Source organism: Melozone crissalis, unplaced genomic scaffold, assembly GCF_028551555.1.
Source record: "Melozone crissalis strain CALT ecotype California unplaced genomic scaffold, PUWL_Pcris_2 ptg000017l_1, whole genome shotgun sequence".
In the NCBI taxonomy this organism is placed as follows: Eukaryota; Metazoa; Chordata; class Aves; order Passeriformes; family Passerellidae; genus Melozone; species Melozone crissalis.
In genome coordinates this window covers 6,539,162-6,558,983 of record NW_026535795.1, presented here as the reverse complement: position 1 = coordinate 6,558,983, position 19,822 = coordinate 6,539,162, and the positions used below count along the sequence as shown (strand labels likewise).

Sequence of the window (19,822 nt, the reverse complement as noted above, 5' to 3'; positions counted from 1 at the left end):
GCCACATGCTTGCTCCTTTGCTGACAGGACACAGGTCCTGTTGATCCCAAACTCTGTGGGAGACACTGTCAGAGCTGTGCTTGCAAAAGCACTGGGAGGAAGGGGCTGGGGTGTTTGAGCCCTTTGCAATTCTTTGCTGAATGGAGAGGTGCCTTGTTACCCCCTAAGAAGTCAACCATTTTCCTCCTCCTCAGGAGGATGTCTCCACCGTGGATTTTGATACAGAGCAAGTCAGAGATCCCGAGGAGGTCAGACCTGCTGCCAGGGAGGGGCACTGCCATCCAGAGAGCTTCCCACTGCCCGGGTCTGGAGATCCCTGGGTGAGCAGGGACAGCATAGGAAATGCTACATGGGAAAGCCCTGTGTGGGAGCCCAGGAGCCCCTGCCTTCCCACAGCAGACTTATCAAGGCACCAGTTCAGAGTGGTGCTTTCCATGGGCCAAAAGGGAAGTGCACACACACCAGACTTCTCGGGGTCAAGGATGCTGGGCAGTGAGAGGAGAGGCTGCAGGGGGCAAGGGAGGGAACCGGGGCGTGGGGAAGGAGACACAAATAGCAAAATGAATGGCTTGAACTTCCTATGTTTTATGGAAGTGAATAAAAGGAGACAGAGAGGGGGAGAGAAAGGAGACCTGAATGCCTGCACAGGCTCTCACGCTCACACAGGCCAGCCCAGACCCACCATCTGCTGGTGGCTGATGTGGGGCGGCAGCCTGCACCCACTTGGCTGGCATGGCTCTGGGCTGGCTGCTTGTCTGGCCCAGTGTCCCCCGAGGGCATCTCACGAAGCGTGACAGGCTGCTGCTTAGCATTTATTCCTCTCCCTGTCATTATTGTTTTGAACAGCAGCCAGTATAATTAAAATCGTTAGGAGGAAGAGGTTTAGGGAAAATCCAAAATGTCTCAGAAGAGCATCTGCAAAGCTGGAGGTCCAAACTCCACCCTGGCACTCGCGATGAGCAGGGCCCATGGGAGCCATCATCTCCTCTGCATCCTCCCTTCCATGCTCCCCGTTTCTCAGGGTGGCAGAGGCTGGGCTAGCACACAGGGTGGTCCTGGCCACGTTCCCCTTGCAGCTGCTGCCCACTGTAGCCAAATCCTGAAGCTTTTCCTGGTGTAGGACTTGTCCCAGGAGGTCCAGATGGCAGTGTCCCCAGGCACGGGTGCTCACCTGCAGCTCCAGGACAGATGCAGTGGGGGGATGTGGAGGACACTGAGCCTCTCTGGGCTGCTCTTCCAGAATGGCATGGATGGGTCCTAAAATATCTCCTGGGAACCATGATGCTTTCTGTTGTGTTAGGAGTGTCTGGTGCCACAAGAGGAGGTGTGGAGAGGTCCCTTGGCTGCTCAAAGGAGAAAACAGGATGGTCTGTAAGACAGAAATGGAAGTCACCATTCATGCCACATTCTCTAGGTTTCCTAAGTGTTTGAATGGAGGATTTGTCTGGTCTAGGGTCAAATGTCCCCAGTGCCAGGGCTAGGAGATTAAGGACATCAGACATCTGCAGCAAGGAGGGGAAGAAAAGACAGATCCCTGTTTCCATTCCAGGGCTGGCACAAATACATGGTTAGAGGATCAGCCAGGAGCCCTCCAGCCAAGGCTGAGGGTGAAAACGAGGGGAAACACATCAAAAACATGAGGGTGAAAAGGAACCTAACCTCAAAACCCCTCCCCAAAATAAGTGGTGCTCTGGCAAAGCCTACAGCAGCTGCTCCCATCTCCTGCCCCAGCATCTCCCAGCTACTGATCTGTTGTTTTCTGGATGGGGTCACTCATTACCAGCTCAGAGCCCAGTGTGTCACCCAGGACAGCCAGTCCTCCAAGGCTGAGGTCCTGGAGATCTAGGCACCCCTGAAGTTAGGGGGTGTCTCAGGACAGAGCTCCCCTCTGGGTTTTATGGTGGGTGGATGAACAAGGCAGGCCCAGGAGCGCCTCTCATCTCTGCTTTTTCCAAAAGTGGACCAGACCAAGCCTGTGGTGGTTGGGAGCAGAGAAAGGGTGGGGTTTGATGGCTGATCTCGAAATGACTTGAACTTACTGGGGATAGTGCAAGCAACTTGATCCAGCCCATTTGCTGTGTTCAAATCTGCTGAGAGTTGCTTGGGAAATACAGTAGCCCAGTGGAAAAAACAGGTGAGATTTTGTGGGGTTTTATTTTGCAGGAAACTTCTCCTGGCTCTCCCAGAACTGCCTGCCAAGGGCAGCTGCCAGCGAGGCACCACAAGCAGAGACTTTCAGGGAGTCTTTTGGTGTGCAGGGGTCAGCAAAAGCCCCCTCCCAGCCTCTCCCTGACGGGCTCGCCCCTGCTCTGTTTTTAGCACATTCAAGTAGCTGCTTTCACAAGAGGTAAAAGAAAGTTCACGGATCCGTTGACAGATCACCCCAAGCGGGAATTTCTCTGGGAATTCCTGCCATAGCAGGTTGGCTCCCGCGGAGGTGGAGTTTCCTCTGGATCTACCTCCACCCAGGCTTGGGGAGCGCTCCGGCCAGCGGCTCCACGCTTGGGGGGGCAGGGCTGAGCGACGCCACGGCTGCTTCCCAGCCAAGGTCAGCCAGAAACCCTCCCTGCTCTGCAAGCGCCTGGCCTGTGGTGTCCTGTTAACCCTTGGGAAGAGCAGAGCCACAGGCCGGCAGGGTTGGCCTGCAGAGCTGGCCTGTGCCCTTGGGCACACAGGGGCAGGGGATGTGCCCAGCAGGTATGAGGATTTTGTGCCATTCTGTCCTCGGGGATCTGGCAGGCAGTGGTGGGCCCTGGGTGAGGGTGGCTGCCACTGCAGGAGGGCAGCGCTGGCAGAGTGATGGCTCCTGCTCGAGGCAGGGAGCGCCGGGGTGATGGCGCTCGGCATCAGTGACTGTAAGCTCTGGAATCTCAGACACGTCCCCGGCCATACTTGTGGTCAGGAGCCATCTCAGCATTGCAGCGACACAAACCACACTGACAGTGGCAGCAGTGCCGCTCGAGCGTGTCTCTGACGCCAAGGACAGGCGTGACCCGAGCCCACACACGGGACAGGCAGCTGCTCGTTTCCACAAGGTCCTCTTGTTTGGTTCCTCCTCCCTAACAGAGGTGGGCCTCTCCAAAGTGGCACCCCCTGACTCCACAGCCAGACCCTGCCAAGGGTTGGAGGATTTCCAGATGCTGCACAGGCTCCAGACTGTGGAGTGGAGGGAACTTGTGCTCACAAACATGGGGTCAAGCCAGGAAGTTTCAAGGTGTCATGCCAGGGAGAGGGCCCAGGACTCACTTTTGGTCTGGGACCACCTCTGCTGCTTCAGGGATGAACTGACACGTGTCTTACTCATCCAGGGTGCAGCTCTTGCTCAAGGGCACCCCAGAGCTCTGTGGTATTGTAATAAATCTCCATGGTATTGCTATAAAGAACAGCAAGCTGGCAGCTTGCTAGTGGGCTGATTTAGGGGTCAGGCACCATCAGAGCTTTAGCACTGATCTGTTCAATACTTCTTTCTCTAGAGATATTCAAACCCCATCTGGACAAGTTCCTCTGTCACCTGCTTTAGGTGACTGACTTTGAAGGAGGGCTGGACGATCTCCAAGTCCTTTAACCCTACCAATTCTGTGAGTCTGTGATCATGCCCTCAGTGACTCAGCCTGCCCCAGGACAGAGTGCAGCTGGAGATGAGTGCTGGGAATTCTGGTTCCCAAGACCTGCCTCTGCATCCCGAGGCCACACGTAGCATATCCCCGTGCTTCCACATGATCGGCAGCTCCACCGGGGCAGGACACGGCCGCTCCTCACCAGCACAGTCAGGGCCGTCTCTGAAGCAGCGCTTGGCCAGGGCTGTGCAGGCGGCTGTGCATGGAAGCTCTCCCTCTGGCAGGAACCAGCTGGAGGGAGCGACAGCGCTCAGCAGCAGCTCCCGGGGGATGCGCTGCCCTCGCACAGTGTGCGAGTGCCATCTACAGGGGGTCCAGCCTGGCCCCCCAAAGCATTCATCCTCTCGCCACTGGTAACTGCTGTCCAGTCCCCAAGGCTGTACGAGGGGCACAGCCCCGGTTTATCCAGGGAGCTTTTATCCAATTTATCCAGCAGTTTATCCAGCACCGCTCCCAGGGCTCAGCACAGCCATGGACAACAGTCACAGAATGGTTTGGGGTGGAAGGGGCCTGTAAAGCTCATCTTGTTCCAACCCCCTCTCACGGGCAGGGACACCTTCCACTATCCCAGACTGCTCCAAGCGCCATCCAACCTGGCCATGATCACTTCCAGGGATCCAGGGGCAACCACTCTGGGCACCCTGTCCAGTGCTGTCACCACCCTCACAGGGAAGAATTTATTTCCAATATCCCATCTGACCCTCCCTTCAGTCAGTGTGAAGCCGTTCCCCCTTGCTCTGTCACTCCAGGCCCTTGTCCAAAGCCTCCCTCCATCTCTCTTGGAGCCCCTTTAGGCACTGGAAGGGGCTTTAAAGGTCTGCCCGGAGCCTTCTCTTCTCCAGGCTGAACCCCGCAGCTCTCAGCCTGTCTCCACTGCAGAGGTGCTCATTATCTCCGTGGCCTCCTCTGGACCCGCTGCAGCACTTCGGGACACGGCTGTTCCTGCCGTGCCGTGGCACAGCCCTGCGGGTGGGGACAGGGACCGGGGGTCCCTCAGCCCCGGCTCCGCTCCGAGCCCCCTCCGCGGGGCGAACCGCAGCCCCCACAGCGCCCCCGGCGGCCGGGCGGCACCGCGAGGGACGGCTGCGGGGCACGCTGGGAGATGGAGTCCCGCTCGTGGGCTGCTCTTCGACAGGCGGCGGGTGGAGCCGGCATCCCGAGGACTACAACTCCCGTCGTGCCCCGCGTGCACCCGCCCTGACTGCGGCACCGGGGGCTGAGGTGGGCACCGGGCACCGACCGCAGCTCCCCCCGCCCGGACCCCCGTCCGGCCCCGGCACCGATCCCGGGGAGCGGCGAGATGGGCGGGGAGGACGAGATCGTGCGCATTGCCAGGCGCCTGGACAAGATGGTGGCCAAGAAGAACGCGGTGAGTGGCGGTGGCAGGGCCCCCGCAGCCCGGTTGGCTTGGGGAGCCGCCCCCTGCCCCGGGCTCTTGTCTGGCGGACGCGCCCCCTCCTCTCCACAGGATCCCCTCCTCTCCGCAGGATCCCCTCCTCGCTGCCGCGCTGGTGGACCCCCGCCTCTCCCTCGGTGCCCGTTGTCAGGAGCCTCCCTCCCCCCAGACCCCATTTTGGGAGCCTCTCTTGCAGTGCTACCCCGCTCATTACATCGTGCTGCAGCAGACGCTCCCCCCTTTAAGGTGGGGTTCCCTCCCCCAGGCTCCGTCGCCCTCTCCTGTCCCCATCCTTTGCGGAGGTGTGGGATCCACACACTGCCACTTACTGGGCGGGCAGCCCTACCTGCCCCCTTGGGTGCTATGGGAGCCTCCAGTCCCCATACTCCAGGCCTCCGGCATCCCCGGCCCGCATCTCAGCCCTCCGGAGCTCACCCTATGCTGCCTGCCCGGTGTTCCCTCCTGGAGAGCATCTCCAGCCCTGCTCCCCTGTCCCGTTGGGAGCCCTTTGGAAGGGGAGTCCCCACCAGCACCGGCCTGGGGCTCCGGTTTGCCCTTGGGGAAAGCCCCGGTGCTGATGGGTTTACTTCCTCCATCTCCATCCCGCACCGGTACCGCTGCTCACTGCCGTGGCCTCTGGAGTGTGCAGGGCTGGCCAAGCTGCTGTCTAAACTTGGGGACTCGGGCAGGGTGTGCTGTGACCCGTGTGACAGCCTGGGGGGACAGGAGCCGGTGCTTTCCAGCTTAATGGGATATATCAGTGCTTCTATATCAGTGCTTGTAGGAACAGTGTCATGCAAGTACTAAGGCAGAAAGGGTTTGTGATGGAGGTAGGCTGCACATCTGTGTTTGGGGTGGGGGACAGGGATTTTGGGGCTGGGAGTGGGAGATGATGGCTGAGGAGTGGGAGGGATTAGAGGAGTGTGGTACTCGTGTGGTGGGATGCTGAGTGCTGTTATCACATGAACTTTTGGATGTTGGACTGACCTTGCCAGCTGTGGGTAGGGCGGGCGCTGTCACTTGTGTCACTGTTGGAACAGCCCAGGGAAGTGTGTTTGGGCTAAAGCACAGCCTGTGATGTCTGTTCTTGCTGGTGGCAAGTTTTCAGCAACAGCGTTGAAATAGGAAAGGAACAACTTAGCAGAATTTGCTTCCAGCTTCATTGGGAAAGAGGCAGCTTCTACAGGAGGAGTATGCAACATTTCCTCTTGGCTGGCATTTGAGACAGTGCTGAACTGCAGCATGTTGTGTGTTGGCTAATCTTAGAACTCTTCCTGCAGGACAGTTTGCTGGAGTACCTGTTTGTTGTTCTGGTTTTTTTGTGGATCCTCATTTGCTGCCATTGTGTCGAGTGGCTCCATTTGGAGTCAGACTGGGTCACTTTGGGTGTTCAGGGCTGGATGAACTGGAAGGTGTGGAACTGCCTGGGGGGCAAGTCAGTCATTCTGAGTACAATAAATTGTATGCACACTGAAAGCTTTGACTCTGCTTTGATTCAAGCATCTGTTCTGTGGTGTGGATTGCAGCTGGATTGCTCCCTGGGATGAGTTGGAAGCAGCCCTTGTGCACAGAGAGGATGGGATGTGAGGACAGGGCTGGCTCCCCCACAGTGGTGGCTGTGCAGGCCTTGTGCTGCAACTGGGCTTGGAGTGGTCGGTGTTGTAAATGAGCTGCTAAATGTGAGCAATGGAAGCCTTGTTTGAGGGAAGGGGGTTGGGAGGAAAGAGCCAGCTGAATGGAGACAGGCCCACGCCAGGCTGGGATGTGCTAGAGGGAGACAAGTGATTTCCAGTTCTCTGAGTGACTGCCAATTTTAGGTATCTACAGAATCCTCGTCAGATTTTTCCTGGTCCTGGGTTCTGGGATGTAGAGATGATGTTACGAGACTTCACAGAACAAGTTTCAAGTGACCAACTCTTCAGCATCACAGCTTGCTGGCTTTGCTCCTGGTCTCTCTTTTCTCCTGAGCAGAGTGAGGTATTAATATGAAAACTAGGAAATAGATACATCTTCTGTTTTCCCCATTCCAATGATTCAGGTGCCTTCAGGTTGCAGGATCTACTGTCTGTGTGGAACTGCACCCAGCAGTGCATTTGCTGATGTTTCAGGGAACGCTTGTTGGTGTTTTTCCCTTTGAATTCAACTTTCTGTGTCTATTCCCAAGCTGTTGAATTTCTTTAATAAAAGCTGAGGCACTCATTCTCTTTCTCTTTTCCTCTCCAGGAAGGTGCAATGGATTTACTGAAAGAACTGAAAAGTATGCCTATGACTTTGGATTTACTGCAAGTGAGTTGCACAGTTATGGTAACAAGCTTGAGTTTACATCTGGATGAGTTCAAAATGTTGTCTAAATAAACTTAATGTATTTCCTCACACTTCTCGTTTCATCCAAAGAATGAAAATAAACATTAAATCCAACAAAATAGTGCAGAAGTTGGGTTTTGGACTGGCATTTAAAGAGCTCTGGGTCACGATGTGTGTAACTGCATAAATCTTGTTTGTAGGCTGCAAAAAGAGGAAAAGACTGGGTTAAAGTAGCAAACACAGAGGGCAGTCGTGGGAGAAGTTCTTTGTAATGTTGATATTTAGGACACTGGGGAGGAGTGAGCAGAATTACAATTTGGAGTTTGTGATGCATCTTGGAGTTTTCCACTCTAAGCTTGAATATCACTCACAAGTGTGCAGGGAGGGGATTTGTGGGAGACTGGATGTGTTTTCTCTTCAGCTCTGCAAGCTGGAGGGTGCACCTTGCTCTTCCAGAATTGTAAGGGTCACAGAATCATTCTGCAAGCCTTTGGATACTCCTGTCTTGGTCATGGCTTTGCCTTTGTCATGGTTTTTTGAGATTTCAGTTAATAATATTGAGTGTGTTCTGGAGTGGTTCACTGGGTGTTCCCTTGCAGTCCACCCGCATTGGGATGTCGGTGAACGCACTGAGGAAGCAGAGCACAGATGAAGAAGTGATATCACTTGCCAAATCCCTCATCAAATCTTGGAAGAAACTCCTAGGTAAGGAAATCAGCATGTTCCTGTCAGATTCAGCTTGTGAACAAGCTGCCTTCAGTGGGAGGCTGAATTTTTTGGGAGAGCTTATCTCTTGATCTGAATAAACATTCTAGCAAATCAGCCTTTACAATTCCACCCTCTCTGTCTTTCGAGTTTTGTGTCCTATCATGCATCCCTCTAGATTTAGCTCCTGTTTAGCCAGCTCATCATTGGAAGAGCACTGAAAGCTTCAGGACTATTAACTTATACCTCATCACATAATAATTAGCAATGTTATTTGTGCTCTGAAGCCTCTGCTTCCACTTGTGCTCTGCGTGGCATTAGCACCATGTGTGCTGTCAGCAGCTCAGGAAGGGAAGTGCTGGAATGGATTTGGGGTGGTGAGTTGGAGAAGGATCTGAGTTCACCATCTTGTAGATAAACTCACATGGACCATTTCCAGCTGGGGAGGCTTTCCCTGTTATGGGCTCCCATTTTTTGCCAGGCTGGATGAGTGTTAAAAGGGCTCTTTTCCTGTCCTGGATGGTTACCTCCTCATTGGGTTGGGTGTGTATTGGCTAGACTCAGGCAATTTACCACTGGGTCAAACTTGTTCTACAGTGTCAAGAAGGTCCTTTCCAGGGTTGTGCTGTTGGCTTTCAGCAGCACTTGGGAATCAGAAGAAGTTCCACAAGGACCAGCCTGTACTGGCCCTTCAGCTGGTGTTGGCTGGAAATTCTGCTTTTAGTTGTGCTTGAGAGAACTTCATCTAATCCCTGCTCAGCAGCCTCTGAAAGAAACTTTTGTGAAGAGGCTTGTCTTGTGAGGAAGCTTATCTCCCAGGCAGGGAAACTGCTCTCTAGTTTGGTGAGGAAAGCTTTTGTTTGAATTAGTTTCTACTTGGAGGCAAGGAAAAGGTCTGTTGGGAAGCAGGAAGGCCATAAAGGCATTTTCTCCTGATTCTTTTTGGGAGAATAGTAACTTTAGGCCAACAGTGGGTAGTGTGAAAACACTGAGGAGTATAGGCAGGGCTGCAGCATAAAGACCACTTCTGAACTTATTCCTTTTTTGAACACAGATGCTTCTGAGGAAAAAAATGAGGACAAAAAGAAAAGCCTGTCTTTGCCAACATCTTCCTCCAGGGAGACTGGTAACTCAAGAGACCAAAGGTAATACTTCCCTTTTACCAAAGATGACACTGTTAGAGAATAAGTTTTCTTAAGGCATCTTACTTTAATTTTTATTTTTAAGTGTCTGAGTCAGGAATTTTGTATAGTCAAAGTGTCTGAGTCAGGCTTTTTGTATAGTCAAATTTCTTATCAGAGATGCTCAAAGTTTTCTTCTTCAAGGTTGATCTGTGTGGTGTTAATAATTAACTGTAATACAGAAATGCACATCTAAAAATACAGTGGATTTAGTGAGTTTCTAAATTTTACCCATATTTTATTTAAAGGTTTTTACTCTTGGTTATATGTTATTTTTTCTAGAAGTAGAACATTCCCCTGTTCTTTTTTATGTTGCATTTTTATGCATTTTTGTTTATTTCTAACTTTAAACTCCTTAGAATGAAGATTATTTTTGGCCTTTGCAGTGGATGGGATTGATTGGTACATTACTAAAGTAAAACTTTCATTTCTTTGTCCTTGACAAATCCCAGCAGAAGTCCCCTTTTCCCTGGGCTGATGTCCCCCAGCTGGCAGGTCAGCTGCATGCTTGCTCCTTGCCATGCCTTGGATGCTGCATCCTGTTTCCACTGCCTGTGACTGCAGTTGTTGAGTGCAGACAGTGATCAAAGCGGAGGGGAAAAATGGGATTTAAAGCTTCCTTCTAGAAATTTCTCCCAGCCTCAGATCCCAGGAGGGTGTGTGCTTCCTAGATTTGGCTCTTGAGTGATTTAGCCAATTTCCCAAGTTTGACAGAAGATTTAGAGTATTCAGGCTGTGGTCCTGCTGGCTTGCAGGATTTTCCATGTTTGCAGCCTTTGTTTGTCACTTTCTTGTCACTTCTTTGGTTTTGCTCAGCTCTCTCAAGGCTTGGCACTTCAGGGTGAGCCTTTGCAGCTCCATCCAGAGCTGCTGGTGGAGAGAAGGCTGCTGATGCTCCATGACTTTAAATGATTGGTGTCTTTGGTTATTTCACTTCCATAAAATGGCAAAAAGGATTTGATAAGTGCAGTGAAAGGACTTGGAAAACTTCACAGCCAGGATGGAGTTCAGTGATGCAGTGCAGAGTGGGAGCCAGATCTGTATGTATATGTGTGGGATTTCACTCAGAAGAGGATCTTGGCTGTAGACACAGAGGCAAAACCCCTCCTTGCTGCCTCCTTGCTTTGTCACTCATCCTGGGGTATGTGGGGTGAGCTATATTCCTTCTGTCTTGTGCTGGTGATGTTCCCTTGTGCTGCAGATACTGCAGTTTGATGGGTTTTTTAATCCTTGATGCTTTTTACATGTATTCAACCTCCATCTTCTGACTAGGAAAGCATCCCCTTGGCTCTGAAGGATGAGCAGAAGCCAATGGATTAGTGTAGCCTAGACCAGGAGCAAGGGCCAGCTCCTGGTGTTAGTCTGTTGAGCCAGGCTCTCTTCCAGAGATAGGAATGTTTTTTCTCCAGTCCTGCAAAATGAACTACTAATCTGCCTTAAAAAAAAAAAAAACTTATTGGCAGAGGAGAGTTTCTGTTCTTTGAAGCAGAGACTGCAGTGGAGTCAGACTGGTTGCTCAGTGTGTGATAGCTGGTTCAGATGAGGCTGCTGTCAAGGCACCAAAGAAATCAGTTTGTATTCAGATATTTCAGCCTCTTAGTCTGTTAGATTTTGGCTATGCCTTCCATTTTGGTCAGGGAAAAATATTTGACTAACTCTGAGCCTGAAACTCATGTTGCTTTCTGGAGCACAGATGTAGAAATCCCTGTGTAGTGACTGGAGCTCTCACTGCAAGACCTGAAGGCTCTGAGCCAGCCAGTGTGGAGCTGGCACCTGTGAATTTAGATGCTGCATTACTCTAATCCAAAGCATATTCTGTTGTGCTGCAGAGTTTCAGACCCATAGTGTAGTGCATTTTAATGGGCTGTGTCTAATGTTTCTGTCTCTGGCAGCATGAGGTTTTCCTTTTCCAGGATTCTCTAAACTGCCTTTATAAGGAGGTTTTGGATCTGTGGCCTGAATTTAGCTCTTCTGTGGCATTTTCTTCCAGTGCAGCCCTGAGATCTGTTTGCAATCCCTGGCTGCTGCTTTGCCACCATTTTGTTCCAGCACAGCCTTGTTTTATGTATAAACTTTTGCTGCCTGGATAGATTTACAAGCTCTTTCTTATGTTTAACAGGAACAGTGTGAACCACAAGGATTTCCTGAAATAAGTCTTCTAGGTGTGTTTGAACTCTATTTCCCAACAATTCTATTTATAAACTAACCTCTAAACCTTAATAAATAATTTTCTGTCTTTGGAATGGCTGAGAAGTCTGTTTCATCTAATTCTTGAGGGATCAGCTCTCATCTCAGTGCATGGTTGATGTGTGTGTGTGTGCAGGCAAATGTATCTTTCTTCATCAGCTAACAGAAGTGGGACTTAACATGCATCTTGTTGAGCTTTTTTCCATCCCCAAGGAATAAATATCTAAATATTCAACTGCAGTTAAAACCTACCTGAAAATCAAGTACTACCTCTGCAAATACAGGACTGAAGCCCTGTGTTTGAGGACTCATTGTAGTGAAGGTTGATGTTCTGAGTTCACACTGAGGTCACTGAGTTCACACACAGCATTTTGCTCTGGGAAACCTTTGTTTGTTGATTGAAAAATGATACAAAATTAAAATCTGGAAGAGCTCTCAGGAAACTTCTCCTGCAGCCCTTTCTCAGCACAGCACAATCTGTGCCCAAGCTGTCCCTCACAGGCTTTTTTCAAGCTCTTTGACAACCCTAGAAAACCTCAGGGTAAGGCATTTCCATAGCTGCCCTTGGCAGTATTTCCAATTCATAACTCACCTTTACAGTTTAAAACTTGCTCTCAATAAAAACTTGTCTTACAAAACCCATTTCTACACCCTTCTGTGGATTTTTTCCTACTATCCTCCTTGGTAAGGAATTTCAGGACTTGTCTCCTTTAAGTTTCTCTTGCCACAAACCACCCATATTCCTTCAGTCCTTCCTCTTACTGTAAGTATGCTTTGCCTTTGTCCTTTGGGAAGTCTAATTTTTCCAAACTGTTTTATGTAACATGAGAAGCTGTGATTTTTTAGATGGGTTATTCCTGAATTATGGGTTATTCCTTAGTGTATGCTCTGCTATATACACCCCCTTGAGTGGTGCCTGTGATTTGTGTGTAGCTTCTTAAGCACAAAAGTACCTGATGGCAGTTTCTACATTCCAGATGGGAGAAAATCATCATCTAATGGATTATTTACAGGCTAAGTTGTTTCTTCTTTTTGTAACACATGCAGTGTAAATCCTATTGAATGTTTTGAGCTGCTTGGACACAAATCTGTTCTTTAATAAGATCCTGCAGTACTGACCAGTATAACCAACTGGTAAAAAGGGGTTTTATTCAGCTACTGGTCAGTAAAACACAGTGAGCTGACAGTGTAATCTCCCTCACAGAGTGCATCATCTCATTCATATAAGCAAGAAATCAAAGTTCTGTTTTGTTTTGATGTGAACCATTTGCTGAAGCTTCACTGATGGATGCTTCTGAAAAGGGCTTGGTGAGGTTCTGAACTGAGAAAATCTGGTAGCCCCAGTGATGATCTGTGGGATTTGAGCCAGACTGGATATGACCTTAGTCACAGGATAAGTCCCTAAAGTCGTCTGGCTCAGTTTGTGTGGCAGCAGATTCAGAAGGTTTCCAGCTTAGTCCTGTTTTTTTGTGGGCTGACTAATCTCTTCCAGGACAGTGTAGTGGAAGTGCTTGTTCATAACAAATTTATTTTTGATGGCAAAGAACTGGCAGTAGTGACCCAGCTTAACAAAATTTGTCAAGCCACTTGGATCTTCAAGAAGATATTGCTAGCATGCCATGGGTGGAATATTGAGGTTTCTTTTTTCCCCTTTCTTTCTCTTTGTGCAATAATGGTACCAGGCATTTTGCAGCCAAATCACCAAAGCCAGAGCAATCTCTGCTGAAAAAAAAAAATTGCTGTTGTTCTGCCTAGATTTAGGGGGGAGAACAAAGCTCTAGAAAATCATTTGTGATTCATACTAACCCAGATCTTTTACCAGCAGTATTTGCAGGGCTGACTAACACCATGTGCAGATGTTAGGCTTTCTGTGTGCACAGCCAGCTGAGCTGCTCATTGAGGTTCCTTCTCTGCAGCAGTGACTCAGCCTGCCCACATCATGTGCTGATTGTGCAGGCAGGTCTCCATCCTGCTCCCCTGGCAGGTGACCCGACTGAGTCAGCCACAGCAGGCAGGTGTTTGCATTCCCTTGCCTGTGCCCGTGACTGCCTGCAGGTAGAAATGGAGCTATTTTTGAGAGCAAAGCAGTATTTCTTAGTCCTCTGCTAGCCTGGCCCCTGTATGAGCTGTGTGTGGCTATGTAGGGTTGCTCTTCTGTGAGATGAGTAATCAGTCTTGCTCAGATTACAGGAAAAAGGAAGAACCTTTTATGTGCTACACTTTGTTGTTGTTGTTTTTTAAATATCAAAGCTGAAGGAGCCATTTTCTTTTTTTTTTTTTTTTTTTTTCTTAGTACAGCTCCTTCTTCTGGAGCTTTCTGCTTGCTTTCTGCTGAGAGCAGTGATAGGCCTGGTGTCCTGCAAAGTTAAAGAGGAAAGAAGTACCATGAATCTGCTCTGCAGTGCCAAACTGAGAGTGCTGATGTTCTCAGATGTCCTGAGTGTATTTGGGTTACTGGTGGTGTTCAACAGTGATGTTTTCACTTGATGCCAAGTGGTGCAGCAGCTGATGTGTGTTGAATAACACAAGATTGTTCATGGATTAAACCTCTGCTGGCAGCCAGCAGTGTCCACAGGAGAGCTGTGTCTGGGCTGAGGGCGTTGGCTGCCGTGCTGTGCTCTGTGCTGGTTTGGGACAATGACTTTGTGCTGTGTTTTGACTGGTTCTGTATTGTGATTAACAGGATGCTTGGCCACATACCTGCTGCTTCCTTCTCTGCTCTCAGTGGCCCAAACTGAGACATTCTGACAGGTGAAGTTTTTCTTTTAGCTCCACCAAAAGGCAGGAGCCTCCAAAGACTCCGACCACCCCCAAAATCACCACCTTCCCTCCGGCTCCCGTCACGTGCGACGCTGTGCGCAACAAATGCAGGGAGATGCTGACAGCAGCTCTGCAGGCTGATGGTGAGTGCTGGGGGAAGCCCTGCATTGCCTCAAGTGCTTCACAGCTCCTGGACCCTTCTCACAGAGACTCTCAGTGCCAGCTCAGCTTAGACATACTGTTCTAGAGCAGCCTTGTCAGAGGATTATTGCCAGCAGCTCAGTCTAGCCACTGGTCACCCCTTTGATGAACTGGCTGCTGTTGCAGCTTTTTCAGACTCTTACACAGGGACCTGGCTGGAGCTGAAGGCATGACAATGTGCAAAGCAATGGCTGTTAAGAACACAGGGTTTGTCACACAGGGTTGCAACATGGGGTGGTCTTTGCTGGAGTTTAATCTTTCAGGTGTGCAGGGATTTGCTTCACTTTCTAGATCTTTTCTGGTCGCTGTTAAGTGAAGCTGTCTTCCCTGTCAACCTTGGAGCACAAAGTGAAGCTGGAGCTTAGTTCATGAACTTTCTATCTGTCAGACTCTGCCGCCTTTGCAGACAGAGTCTATTTAAGGAGCCCCTTAAATATTGTGGTCCTCTGGATCTGGAGTGGAACAGATCTCTCTTGCATTCAGACTGTGCCATCTCAAGTGAGAGGCAGGTACTCAGCATGTCTGGAAATTTGAGCATCTGGTTGTGTCCACATTGCAGATCCCTTTAAAAAATTGGGGTCTAAGCATTGCAGAGTCTTATTAATTTGGAGCCAAGGAATGTAGATTACAGATGGAGAAGTTCATGGGGTCGTTATTTCTAGCCTTCCTCTGCATGTCTTTGTATGCTGCATTGAATGCATTGCACAGCTCTTAGAAAAACCCTTTCCATATGAAATCTGGGAAAGAGTTCCCTTGAGTCTTTCCCTAAGCTCAGCTGTGCCCTACCTTCCTTCCTTTACGGTGTTTATCATACTGGCTGTCCAAATCCATGGCAGTTATGCACTCTGTATGATGCTGTTTAACTGGTGTGTGGGGGAAGAGGGGAGGAGCAGACAGTCCTGAGGTGAGATGAGAAAGGAAGGCTTGATCCTGATGCTGCACACCTCCAGGCCCTCCCAGGTGGCTGGTCTGAGTAGAGTTACTTACTGAGGTGAATATCTGATGAAACTCAATTCCTGCCTATATACATGTGATTTCAATTGTATGAAAAATATATTGGAAAACGAATAAGTTCTTAGGCTGTTGTTAGCTTTGTCTCATGCAGTCCATATCCTAGAGAGGGACAGGGCACAGACTGGCTGGATTAATCCATTTTCATCACTGCCCTTTTCCAAAGGGTCAGAGAGTAGCAAGAGCAAAGGCCAAGATGCCATTTGATGGGAAGAGCATGTGAATCAAACCAGCAAGCTGTCCAGATGTGTAGCTCAGAAATAGTGAGCCTGGGGAGCCCTGGTGTGGTTGGAAGGCACTGAGCTGCTGTTTGTGCTGTCTTACAGACGACTACATCGCCATCGGTGCCGACTGCGAGCACATAGCAGCCCAGATTGAAGAGTATATCCTTGCTGTACTGTGCTTCCTGCATGCCTCCAGCAGAGAAATCCATGTGCTCAAAGGAAAAATGGGACTTTCTGTGCATAAATGTTCTGCTGCAGCTTGTCAGGGGTCTGGGTCTGCTAAGGAACTACCAGTGTGGAGTTGGAGCTCAGAGACTGTAATCCCTTGTTTGTCCTTCCCATCAGGGTGTTGTTTCCTGCTTTTGATTCTGCTTCCAAATACATGCAACTTCCCTGGGCTCCCTGTTGAGGAGAGTGTGCTGATCTAGACAAAAGCAATGGAAAGGATGGAGCAGTGAGGATCAAGTTCCATGGTGATGTGAGATAAGCCTTATGAGAGGAGTTTGTTTGGTTTAGGAGCTGTGGGGTTGGAGGTGCAGCTGGGCTCTCTCAGTGGAGGGGTTTGTGGCTGCCTTGCTGAGAGAAAGGGGAGGTTGTAGAACCTGAGCATAGCTGAATATTTCCAGCACAGTGAAAAAGCCCAAGCAGGAAGCCTTGGGACTTTGGGATTATATAAACCTGCTCTCAAATCCAGCACTGACCTCCCAGAGCAGGTGCTGCTGTTGTGTCCCAGCACCTCCATCCTGGCAGTGGGTGACAATCCCTGCTCTTCACGGGTGGCTGGGAAGTGCGTGATGCCTCTGGGTTGGTTGCAGGCTCCTTGACTGCCCTCACGCATCTACCAGGATGTCAAGAACACCGACATGAAATACAAAAACCGCGTGAGGAGCCGCATCTCCAACCTGAAGGACTCCAAAAATCCTGAGCTGAAAAAGAACGTGCTGTGTGGGGCCATCACCCCTGAGCAGATCGCTGTGATGACCTCGGAGGTGAGGGAGCCTGGGGAGCAGGGTTTGCTTCTCACAGGGGATGTCCTGAGGCTTAGCTGGGCTGCTGCAGGGTTGCAGCTTTCTCACTAGCTGCTGCCAGAGTTCATGGAGTGAGCTTGCAGTGGGGTTTGCAGTGTGAAGAGTGGTTTGTTGGGTCTTCACATCATCCCAGGGCCCTGGGTATGAACCAGAAACCAGAATTGGAACAGGCTTTCTGTGTTAATGCCCATCTGTCAGGCTGCCTTGTCCTGTTGGCTGTTTTCACTGTAGTGGGTGTGGTGGTAAAACTGGGCAGATGTGATTTTATTGCCTTTTTTCTTTTTTTCTTTCTTTTTTTTCCTTCTGAAAGGAAATGGCCAGTAATGAGCTGAAAGAGATCAGGAAAGCCATGACAAAAGAAGCAATCCGGGAGCATCAGATGGCCAAGACAGGAGGGACACAGACTGACCTCTTCACCTGTGGGAAATGCAAGAAGAAGAACTGCACCTACACCCAGGTTGGTTTTCCTGCTCCTGTCTTGGCCTCTGCACAGGCCATGATCTGTCGTGGTCACGAGCTCGCACTGCTCTGTGACAGGCCCTGCAGCACAACTCAAATTTTGCTACTGGTAGAGAGAAAACATTCATGGCTGTCTAAAATATACTTCTGCACATATTTCTGTGAGCTTGTGTAAATTTTGGCTCACTTGAACAATAGCAGGAGTTGTGCAGCACTGAGGAAGCTTTCAAAAGTTCAGCAGTGCTCTACACTGAAAGCAGGTGCTGGGAATGCTGGGATCCAGACAAGAAAGGAGTGGGTAGTGTAGAGGAGAGGCTGCAGAAACTGACTCAGACATGTTGATGGTATTAAAAGTACAAATTAAGAATATAGATTACCTGCAGCTGCATGAGTCCCAACTTATTTAAAATCAAATAGCATGAAATGAGTGAAACAAAAGGAATAAACGAAGCTGTGATGTGAGCAGACAGAGGATTTTTCTTCCCCGTGGCCAGCTGTTGGAAGCCTTGTGCATTACCAGTGCTTTTTAGCTCCCATGTTTGTGCCAGGCATCTGGAGATAAATGTGCCTTTGCTGTGAGTCAGTGGTTTAGAATGTGCAGATACCCAAAAATGCACCAGCAGCCACCAGATTGCTGCTGAGTGACTGCGCACAAACTGCGTGTGCAAGTGCCGGCTGAGCCTCCTGCATCTGCTTGGACTTGACATACAAACACATGCAAAGAGAAGGAGATCCAGGAGTCTGACCAGGGAGTTTCCTTTGGCTCAGCAGCAGTCTTACATCCCACAGGCTGGCTCTGCCAGTGCTCCCAGTAAGCATTCCTGGGTTGTCCCAGCACACTCCCAGCACTGTCTCCACCTGGAGTGGACTGGAGTTTGACTGCCTGGAATTTAGGCAGGGGACAGCAGTGTCCTCTAAATAGCAATATCAGGAGGCTTTCTGTACTTTGTTTCCTAGTGAAATCACTAGTGGGTGATGAAATGTAAGTCTCAAGCACATGCACTGGCATTTATGAACATGTTGGAAGCAGACAGTAAAGGGGGAGAATTACAGAATTCAGCTATCCAGCATTCTTGTAAAAATGGTTAATTTGCATCATGCAAATACTGTGGCTCTTGCACATGGGGTAATTATACACACACAGATCACCATAATCACCCCTCAGCACAGTTCTGCCTGACTGGTGTGGCAGTACCAGTGTTTTCAGTCTAGATCTGCCTTGTGGTATTCAAATGCCACGAAAATCTGGTTTTTAGTAAAGTACGTGTTTCTGGCAAGAGCCAGTCAGAGGCAGCAATCACATCTGGGTTAAATATCAGAGTTCCTTAATGGCTCAAACACAAACCAGACTGGAACTGTGCAGAACCTGGTAACCCGGAGTGTGTTCCTGTGAGGCCAGGATGTTGGACTGCTCTGTAAATGGAAATGACTGGAGTGCTTTTTTAATGCTTTTGTGCTTGGGACTGAGGGGTTTGTCATGGCAGTGCTGGCCACATCCCTTCCTGGGGGACAGTTTGGGGAGGGATTGGCTGTGCACGTCCACTTCCAGAGTCACCTGCAAGAAATGGACAGCAGAATGGGTGAGGAGGAAAATATGCTATCCCAAAACTTGTCACTGAGGTAACGTCAGGATGAAGGGGGTCATGATGCGTGTATGTGTGTAACACAACCACCAGACTGATCTTTCTGCAAAGGTCCTTTTGCCATCCCAAACCTTGGTCTCTCATTGATTTTGTGAGCTGAGCACCAACCCCTGGAGGCCAGAGGGACAGGGCCATGTGTGATGCTCAGCTCTCACCTCTCTTCTGTCCCCCCAGGTGCAGACCCGCAGCTCCGATGAGCCCATGACCACCTTCGTCGTGTGCAATGAGTGTGGGAATCGCTGGAAGGTAGCACACCAGGGCTATTACTGGCACTGAGGGGTGGTGGGGGCTGTTCCCAGCATGCTGCAGGCACTTGGCTGCTCCTCAGAGGTGCTTGTCAAGCCCTCACTGGCTCTAGAAAGTGATCTTTCCTCTCAGCACAGAGGCAAGAGCTCCTGGGTTCATCCCTGCAGACCAGCTGGGGTCAAGTCTCACTTCCACATTCCCTGCTCTCTTCTCATGTCCATTTTTCCATAACCAGCTTCACAGTGCTTTCCATGCTGCCTCTGCCCTCTGAGGGTAGTGGTGATGATGTTCAGGATTTCAGAACGGCTCTTTCATGCTGTGCACAGAGCTCTGGGGTGAGCAGAAATCTCCTGGTCAGTGGTGAGCAGAAATGATGCCACTACAAAGTGCCAAAGAACCACAGCGAGAGATTCACATGGGAGCTCCCTTTGCCCCCTGCTTCTGAGAACCCCCAAGCCCTTGCCAGCTTCTGAAACAAGCCCACACCTGGATCCTTACCTTTTTCTGCAGCTCCCCTTGGCAGTGAGGTTTCTAATGGGGTTTAAACTCCCTTCTCTTGCAGTTCTGCTGACACGTGCCAAGGCCCAGAGCGGCAGCCAAACGCAGACCCGAGCGCAGCCTCCGCACGCCGGCTCCCATGGCAGTTGTGTTTTGTGTCCCAGTGAGTTTGCATTGTCACACGCTGAGAGCAGCAGCAGGGAGGCCTGGGCCTCGCAGAGAGCCACAGCCATGGGCTGACAGGTTGGCAGGAGAGCTCACTAAACACACCCAGTCATTACTTTCTCATCTAAGCGAGTACGGTCACTTTCTCTTCAAAACTAATATTAAACATTTTTGTCAGTTTCTGACTTTTATTTCAA

General features: G+C 50.0%; 1 protein-coding gene across 2 annotated transcripts; it reads left to right on the top strand.

Annotated features, from left to right (window-relative positions):
• Positions 1-4,802: 4,802 nt before the first annotated feature.
• Positions 4,803-19,822, top strand: TCEA2 (transcription elongation factor A2). Of its 2 annotated transcripts, XM_054274635.1 has the most exons (10): positions 4,803-4,986; positions 7,237-7,299; positions 7,917-8,022; positions 9,077-9,167; positions 14,160-14,293; positions 15,689-15,745; positions 16,421-16,575; positions 16,925-17,071; positions 18,891-18,962; positions 19,525-19,822. In XM_054274635.1, the coding sequence occupies exons 1-10, from the start codon at positions 4,918-4,920 to the stop codon at positions 19,531-19,533; spliced, it is 903 nt and encodes a 300-aa protein (XP_054130610.1). In that variant the 5' UTR covers positions 4,803-4,917; the 3' UTR covers positions 19,534-19,822. The 2 variants fall into 2 exon arrangements, with proteins under 2 accessions (XP_054130610.1, XP_054130609.1); XM_054274634.1 differs by lacking the exon at positions 19,525-19,822 and having other exon boundaries at positions 18,891-18,992.

What these genes read in the sequence shown, in the direction of transcription:
- TCEA2 (XM_054274634.1), top strand. Translation starts at nt 4,918, where the DNA reads ATGGGCGGGGAGGACGAGATCGTGCGCATTGCCAGGCGCCTGGACAAG. An exon ending in TGGTGGCCAAGAAGAACGCG is followed by an intron (nt 4,987 to 7,236) that starts GTGAGTGGCGGT and finishes TTTCCTCTCCAG; the next exon opens with GAAGGTGCAATGGATTTACT. An exon ending in AGAACTGCACCTACACCCAG is followed by an intron (nt 17,072 to 18,890) that starts GTTGGTTTTCCT and finishes CTGTCCCCCCAG; the next exon opens with GTGCAGACCCGCAGCTCCGA.